Here is an 8,344-nt window from a genome sequence, read left to right on the forward strand (position 1 = left end):
ACAATTCAAAAAGGAGGCTAGATGTGTAGCAAGGAAGGTAGACAGCAGCAATGATGAGACAGGGCATGTGGCTTGCAGGTCTGGACGGGTGAGAGGCAGGGGAGGGGGCACAGGCTAAATGAATGCCACTGTGCATCCCCCTCCTTCAGCAGATGCAGGAAGTGGTAAGAGGCGGAAGCAAAAGTCAGTACTTGAGACTCTGGGTTCCCGGGCAGCAGGGGCTTCGGAAGGTGGCAAACAGGTGGCAGAGCAGAGAGGTGCGGGAATTGCAGAGCAGCGCTGGTTGGACCCAGCTCAGCCTGCTCTGCTGGAGCGGACGTGGACCAAAATGGTCACCTCGCCTAGAAAACTAGAACCGGGTGGGTCTCAAAGGAGCCCTCAGGAGCCATCTGAGCCAGCCTCCAATGGGAGCAAGAAGGGCCGTTTACGTTCGGGCCGGGCTGGCGAGCAAGGCTAGAGCCGGAGCTCGGGGAGCCAGCCGGGCAGAGAAGACCGAAACCAGCAGCCACGGCCTTCAATCAGCCTTTCGCCTCCGCCGGCCCCCGCAGCGCAGCTCTAATGTGTGGTGCGAGGGAGACCCCTGCTGTTCCCCCGTGTGCACTGCACCGTGCGCGGGTCCGGCCCAATGCAGGCGGCTCCTCCCCGTTCAGGTGACGGGAGCTGAAGCCAGGCTGCCGGCAGCCATTTCCTTAGCAGCCTCACAACAAAAGGAGGCCACGGGCCATTAAGGGTATCACGCCCCGTCTCAGACCTTCTATTGTTACATCCCCCACTCCCCGGGACGGGTACCCGGGGCCCCCTGGCGCTGTGCGGGGCGATGGTTATAACCATCCCCTCCCCACCACTGTGCCCCTTGCTTCTCCCACCCACCGCCACCCCTCGCCCCGCGGAGCCGTTCCAGCGCCGGCCGGGCTGCGCTGCGCGTTGCGGCAGCGGGGAGGCGCTGGCGGGCCGGGCCGACCTCACTTCCTGGCCAGGCCCTAGTGCGGGCTGGCAGCGGCCGGCGGCGGAGGGCAGCGCGCTCCCGGCTCCCCTTCTTCCAGCGCACCCTCCGCGAAGGCCGGGCGGGGAGCAGGCGGGCTCCGGGGCTAGATGGGAGCGGAGGCTTGAGCGGGCGCTGCGCTGCCCGTGGCAGAGGAAAGCCTGCGGGAGCGAGCGGCGGACACCCCGCCAGGCAGGGGAGCGTGAGGTGGGCGGGTGGCAGGCGGGATGCGGGCCGGGGAGGTTGCAGCCTGCAGGAGGCGCAATGGGAGAGGAGGCTGCCCAGGCGGGGGGGCCCGGCTTGTGCTCGCCTTGGGGGGGGGGCTGTCTGCAGGGCGAGGGGCGCTTGTTTCTGCGCTGGGGTAAGTAGTGACGCTGCGGGGCCGGCCTGGTGCCTCCGCACCTTCGGGATTCCTCGTGTGAACGGGGGGCGCCTGTGCCTGCACTAGGGGCCCGGGGTGAGGTGTCTGTGCGGGGCAGGTAAGCGATAAGGAGCCTGATTTTGGGGGTTGGGGGGTGGAGACGGCAGTTTGGTTATATTCCCAGTCGGGGGAGGGGTGGTTTGTGAAACAGCTCCTATTGGTTGAGCTGACCTGCTAGAGGCATCTGTAGAGATTGCTCTGCTACCGGCTGGGCACAGGGCCTGGTGCAAGAGGGAGGGTTGCATGAGCTGGTGGATACATTTTGGTGTGAAAAGAGAGGGGCCCTGTGGCCCCAGCTTGCTTATGTTCACTCCGGCTCCCTGTTTGCAGAGCCCTCCCTGGATCTGAAGGAAGTATGTTCCGGTTCATGAGGGATGGAGAACCAGAGGACCCCATGTTTACAATGTGTGTATGAACCCCAAATTTATCTGGGGGGGAGAAGTGGGCTCATAGATTAGATTAGGGAAGACTGTGTGTCAGGACTCATAGGTTGTATTTCCCACTCTCAGAGGGAAGTAGATTCAGGGTTAGATCAGGGGACCAGTCAGGACTGGTTGGTTATCTGGGACTCTGCCTCCTAAGGTCTCCTCTCCCTGTTGACCCCCCTCCAGGGACCCTTTTGCTATTCACCGTCAGCACATGAACCGCATGCTTTCTGGAGGCTTTGCATACAGCCCTTTCCTCAGCATAACTGATGGGACCATGCCTGGGGCACGTCAGGCCAGCCGCAGGATGCAGGTAAAGGGGATGCTGAGTATAGTTGTAGAGTCTCTTTTCCCTCTGACTTCCTTCACCTTCCCACATGGTTAGGATGGTGCATTTCTCTTCTTTGCACGAAGTGGGGGAAGGAAAATTAGTTCCCTAGAACATGGTGTTATATCCCTTTACTTCACATGCTTCCCTCCAATCTACTCTATGCCAGGGCATCAGTGTCTTGGGGTGATGAAAGATAAGTGTAATTTTGCAGACCCTAAATTAATATAATATATATCACCAAAAGAAGTTTGAAAGTGTCACTTCTTTCCCCGCCTGCACCTTGTGGGCAGTGGGGGGACATACAGGAGTTTGTGGAGCAGTGTCTGTTCAACCCTTTGGCCACTTGGTGTGTCTGGGTCTTTTGTTTCCTTCCATTTCCTGTGAAGGGGAAAGGGCCCTGGGTTTGGAAAATGAGTGTCTCCCTCCTAATGTTTTGTTTCTCTGTTGCCCCCTGCAGGCAGGAGCCATCTCACCCTTTGGAATGTTGGGAATGGTAAGGCCTCAATTTCTCTGTGCAGCTCTGGGGCCTTCCCCAAAGTGTAACATCCAGATTTACAGCTCCCCAACAGATCACTTTATCCCCAAGTTCTTCATGTGCTCCACATACTCAGCAGTGCTACAGTGCAGCCACCTCTAGGTGAGCGTGTCAGCAAACACAGTACAGGGAAGGGGGAAGGAACATGGACACCAGGGCAAACCCCAGCTTCTAGGAAAAGACCTTAATAGGGTGTGAGCCAGTGGGTAGGAGACCTGGGTTCGACTCATGGCTTTAAATGACCCTCTGTGTGACTTTGGTGAGGTCACTTTACCTCTCTCTGCCTGTGTGTCCCCTCCAACCCTTTGTCTGTTTGGAGTAGAGTCTGTCTCTTATTAAATAGTTGCACAGGGTCTTGCACAGCGGAACCCTGAGCTCAGTTGGGGTCTCAAGGTGCTACTGTGATACAACAAATAATAGAAATGGGATGGTTGATTACCAGGAAGAGCAGACAGAACTGTGGCTCTTTCAGGTATGACCCTGAAACCCACATACAAGCAACCTGCATGGAGTTCAGAGGGGGGGCTGAGATTTGGATTCCAAGGGCACATGATAAGTCTGAGTCGGGGACTATAACTAATCAGGAAGAAGACCTGGGCACCATTAAGGAGGCTTACTGAAAACCTCTGCTCAATGGGTAGAAGCTGTCAAAAAAGCCAACAAAACATTAGGTTGCCCAGGAATAGGATGGAAAATAATACTGGAGCTATTCCAATGTCATTACATAAATCAGTGGGATGCGCTTACCTGGAACACTGTGTTCTTCTCTGGTCACCCTCTCTCTGAAAGGACATAGCAGAAATAGAGGGAGTTCAGTCATGGGTGGCAAAAGTCATTAGAAACCTAAAGATTTCCATATGAAGAAAGAGTGAAGAGATTGGGACTATTTCTGTTAGAGGAGAGATGAATAATAGATGAGATAAGTAAATTGTGTGCTCTTATTTATACTTTCTCCTACTACAAGAATGAGAGACTATTCAATTACATTGAAAGGCAGCACATCTGAAACTGACAAAAGACAAACTTCTTTTGTATATTTCATGATTAATTTGTGGAACTCTCAGCCCTAGGATATCAAAAATGACTAGACATTTTTTTATCGAAGATGAGAACATCCATAGTTATGTTAGATCAAGAAAAGCAATAGAAGAGAGAAGTTCCCCACTGAGTGGCATAAATGAGGAAGTAGCTTCCCCTAGGGACAGACTGTTTCACAATTTCCACTAAGGGGTTTCTTTTACCTTCAATTGTAGTGTCTGCTCCTGGCCACCATCAGAAACAGGATACTGGTCTGATCTAGTGTTGTGACCCTATCTTTCTGTGAGCTCAAATCAAAGCTGGGGAACTGATGCAAGAGTGATTCTGGGAATTGAAGAGCTTAGAGTGAGATCTTGGGTACAAAGGGTCGATGTTAGGGGTGAGCACTGTGCAGTTCTATTACCATAGCCTGGTTTTCTCATAGGGTGAGGGGTCAGGAACTCTCGTTTATTCTCGTAGAGGAACAGCTTCCACGTGTCCTTGTGAGTGCATTCACTCATCTCCTCTCCCTCTGTCCTCTTCCCACCTGACTCTGTTCCTCCCCTCCTTCCAGGCAGGTGGCTTCATGGACATGTTCGGGATGATGAACGATATGATTGGAAATGTGGTAAGAACCTTCCTCAACACTGTTTGCATTGACAAGCATGCACTGATATCACCTCTGCCATCCTGGGTAATCAGTTGCCACCCAGAGTCTCCTGTTTTACACCTCCTCCACAAGGGCTACTGCTGGTCCCATGCCATTGTTCCTTCCCAAGCAGTAAAGATGGCATTGCCTATACATTTGGAGGAACATGGGGCATGAGGGAGCAGCCCCTCCATGCAGAGAAGATGAGGCAGTGGGAAGGGTGTGCAAGGGATGTCTCCCTCACTTGTGGAGCAGAAGGAATGGGGCGGGGGGTAATGGAAAGGAGAGAGGTGGGTGTGAAAGGGAAGAGGATGGCCCCGTTTTATCAAAAAGAAACCAAGATGAATGGTGGGAGGAGGAGAGTATTCCCCACGGGGAGGGGCTCATAGGAGCAGCTGACTTTTCTCTCTCTCCTTCCTTACCTTCCCTCACCAGGAGCATATGACAAGTGGTGCCAACTGCCAAACATTTTCTTCCTCAACTGTCATCTCCTATTCCAACTTGGGTGATGGCCCCAAAGTCTATCACGAGACCTCGGAGATGCGCTCTGCACCTGGCGGGGTGAGAAGGAAGCCGCTGCTCCTGCACCCAGTGATGGGCAGGGCATCACAGGCAGCTGCTTTTGCTGGGGGTGGATCTGCCTCATTTGGTTGTATGGCACTGACTGCCCAGAGCATTTTATTATTTGTACTACCATAGCACCTAGGAGCCCTAGTCATGGACCAGGACCTTATTGTGCTAGATGCAGTTGAGACACAGAACAAGAGACAGTCCCTGCCCCAAAAATCTATACAATCTAAGTGTAACACAAAAGATGGATGCATTTTGGATGAGGGAGGTTTATAAGTAGACAAAGACAATATTAGTTAGCATGGTAGGCTATGATCTCTATACACCAGCAGTTTAACTGATGTCAAGTTTTTTGTAGGCATCATGGCAAAGGATGAATTTCAAAGTGGATAACGAGGTAGTTTTGCAGATGTTCATGGGGAGCACCTCCCAAGTGTGAGGGCAGCATGGGAGAAAGCACAAAGGTGCTTGTTTGAAAATTTAACAAGTGGGTGATGGAGGTTGGCATCATGGGCCCACTGAAGGTGAGCATTGACGGCTTGGTAGTGAATGAGAGATAAGTATTATGGGGATTGACTGTGAAGGGTATTCAAACTGAAGACAAGCAGCTTATGTTTGATGCATTTTTGCATACAGGTGAATCAAAGCTCTGGGACAAAGATGTGGCTCAGTGAGGGGCCAGTGGAGTCATGCCCAGGGCTACATGAAGGATTTGTTTTTCCCTTGTTGATGATGTCTCACTTTGAAAGTGGTGGAGAAAAAAAGTTATTCTGTTGGAAGACTAGGGAGGGGAACAATATTGCAGGGAGGAAATGAGGGGTGCTAAACAGGATTGCAGGGGGACAGGTGACGTACTGACACTGTACTACACTTTGCACCCAGATCCGTGAAACAAGACGGACTGTGCGGGACTCAAACAGTGGCCTGGAGCAGATGTCAATCGGGCACCACATCCGGGAGAGAGCCCACATCATGCAGCGCTCACGAAACCATCGCACAGGTGACCAGGAGGAGAGGCAGGAGTACATCAACCTGGATGAGAGTGAGTGCTCCTTGCTCCCTGGGACTCCCAAATCCTGGACTGCCTTCCCATTGAGCCTGCTGTTCTCTTTCCTCGTGTAGGTGACGCAGCTGCGTTTGATGATGAATGGAGGCGAGAGACATCCCGGTTCCGGCCACAACGAGGACTGGGTTATCGGCGTCACGAGAGTAGCAGTGGTCGTCGGTCTGAGGGGACACATCTCGCTATCCAGGGCCCTGAGGATTCCCCATCCAGACAGGCCCGCCGATATGACTGGTGAATCTGGAGCAGACTTTGGGGGGGGGGTGCAGCATGGTCACCCCCAAATCCACCTACTCCCTCTTGTAAGTCTGACTGTTCTCTCAACTCCCCGCATTGTGTGGCTGCCTCACTCCTTTTGAACCTCACTTTCAGTACCCCCAACATGGGGTACAGGGCCTCAATGCGAGCCTCTGGGGGTGTCAGTTGGAGAAGGGGGACATGCTCTAGGGTCCAGCAGGAAGCTTCCTCTTGGCAGCTCATCTTTGCCAGCATCCAAAGCCGTGTGGGTGGCTCCAGCCTGAGTCACTTCAGATGCTGTGAGTGGGGTAATATCCCATCCTGGTTTGGGGCTGATAGACGGAAAAATGAAGGGAATCATGTTCTGATACTCCCACATTATCTTGTGGACACACTTTGGGGAGTCTGTGCCACTTGCACCCTGGATTGTGTGGGAGTTGCTGTCTTGCCTCACCATCAGGCAAACACAGATGTGGGTTTAAATGTGTGAGGAAATGGGGAAGTAGCATCTGGGGAGCCAAGGAGATAGTGTTCAAAGATGTCAGTAAATTGAAGTTGAAGCCTATCTGCAAGAACTGTCTATTTACAGATGAAACCAAACTCTCGTGAGATCAGCTCAAGTCTAGATTCAGTAGAGAAGTGCTGGGTTTTTCCTTCCTCCCAGCATTCTGAATTGAGTTTACTGGGATTTGATTTAGTGCTAAGGATTTATTCATTTATCTGATCAGTTTCTCTTGCTGAATTTTAAATTGCAGTGCTTGGTTTTACCTTCTGTACCACCCCTTTATTTATACCTCTGTAACTTGCATTCTCTCTCTTTCTCTTCTCCCTCTCTCCACCTTCTCTCAGGTACAGACAGTGAAACTCTGATGACAAAGCACTGCTTGGAATCTTCTCAAATTTAATATTAACCCCCACCCTCTAAGAATTGAATAAAGTGATTAACCCTCCATATTGCTCTCCTTCTGGCCTACAGGGTGGTTTGGGGACCTCATTGGTGTACGAAGGACACATTTATTATCCTGCCTCAGTTTACCCCTCCAACTCTTCCTCCTCTTTTTCCAATCACACTTGGCTCAGTTCCCTTTGCTAGTATTTGTGGACACAAGGGTCATCAACCCTGTCCCTTCCAGCTCTCCTCCTGCGCCTGGTTGGGCTGGTTCTGGAGTGGTATTTGGTCCCTTCTGAAATGATCATGTAGAAGAATTTCTTGCCCCATTGTTAATCCCCCTCACTGGGACCAAAGCCCCCACTTCCTCTCTTGCTTCCTGGTATGGTGAGGTGGAAGGATGTGTGTTTGGGAGGGGGAGAAGAACAAGAACTGAACCAGCCAGTATCTCCCTGCCCATGTAGCCCCATTTGCAGTCCACTCTCCCCTTTTTTAATTTGATTTGTGAAACTTGTATCTAGGTGTTTACTGAATAAAGGAACAAGAACTGTAAAGAAAATGGAGTTGGGTCATTTCTGTCTTCTCTCGCCTAAGGGAGCTGAATTGCCTGCTGCAGAACTATTGCCCTAACTTTTCCCTTCAACCTAGCACCACTTATGGGGCTGTCCTGTCCTGTCCTTCCCTTCACTTCCTTGTTGAATCAATCTGACAACCACCATGTTTTTTCACACATCCCCCACCACCTTCTTACTAATTTGGGAGACAATGATTTATAAGATGGAAATTGTAAAAAAGCAACAGCAAGAAACCTCTGCTTTGTTTTAAATGCTATTATTTCACTCAACACACACACAAGTGAATGAGATTGGCTGGTTGCACTTTCAGGTCTTCTGTGCTCACATGAAAAGACTCTTGGGGTCCTTGCACAATGGAAAGGTATATTTCAATTCACCTCTTTCTATCTGAGGCTGAAGCTGGTTGAGGCTATTGTTAGTCCATTTATCTCCCTGCCCTTAACATGGGGGATGAGATGAAATTACAAGACAGCACATCTTCCAAAGAAATAATACTTCACTTAGCGTCAAACTTGTACCAACAAGATCCTTTTGTAACAAGTAGTTCAGGAAGAATCCCTACCTTGTTATTGCACAAATATCAGCTCTGGGTGCTGGCAGGGACTCAGCAAACATTATTAATTGGATCAGGCCATAGTTCACCAGGCTCA

General features: G+C 51.2%; 1 protein-coding gene across 12 annotated transcripts; it reads left to right on the forward strand.

Moving 5' to 3' along the window:
- Positions 1-201: 201 nt before the first annotated feature.
- On the forward strand, positions 202-7,678 carry MLF2 (myeloid leukemia factor 2). 12 transcript variants are annotated; one of them, XR_006175578.2, is made up of 9 exons: positions 654-730; positions 1,734-1,808; positions 2,015-2,141; positions 2,617-2,652; positions 4,286-4,339; positions 4,796-4,921; positions 5,813-5,972; positions 6,053-6,295; positions 7,080-7,678. XR_006175578.2 is itself a non-coding variant. In XM_065572503.1 (8 exons), the coding sequence occupies exons 2-8, from the start codon at positions 1,759-1,761 to the stop codon at positions 6,229-6,231; spliced, it is 732 nt and encodes a 243-aa protein (XP_065428575.1). In that variant the 5' UTR covers positions 210-359; positions 1,734-1,758; the 3' UTR covers positions 6,232-7,678. The 12 variants fall into 12 exon arrangements, 7 of the variants coding, with proteins under 7 accessions (XP_065428587.1, XP_065428575.1, XP_065428562.1 ...); XR_002889786.3 differs by lacking the exon at positions 654-730 and adding an exon at positions 948-1,189; XR_006175581.2 differs by lacking the exon at positions 654-730 and adding an exon at positions 955-1,174.
- Positions 7,679-8,344: the final 666 nt, after the last annotated feature.

Source organism: Chrysemys picta, chromosome 1 (genome assembly GCF_011386835.1).
Source record: "Chrysemys picta bellii isolate R12L10 chromosome 1, ASM1138683v2, whole genome shotgun sequence".
Classification (NCBI taxonomy): domain Eukaryota; kingdom Metazoa; phylum Chordata; order Testudines; family Emydidae; genus Chrysemys; species Chrysemys picta.

Excerpts from the sequence above, each read along its gene's own strand:
- MLF2 (XM_065572503.1), top strand. The coding sequence starts at position 1,759 with ATGTTCCGGTTCATGAGGGATGGAGAACCAGAGGACCCCATGTTTACA. Across the intron at positions 4,340-4,795 it reads ACGATATGATTGGAAATGTG|GAGCATATGACAAGTGGTGC; the intron begins GTAAGAACCTTC and ends TTCCCTCACCAG. Across the intron at positions 5,973-6,052 it reads GTACATCAACCTGGATGAGA|GTGACGCAGCTGCGTTTGAT; the intron begins GTGAGTGCTCCT and ends TTCCTCGTGTAG.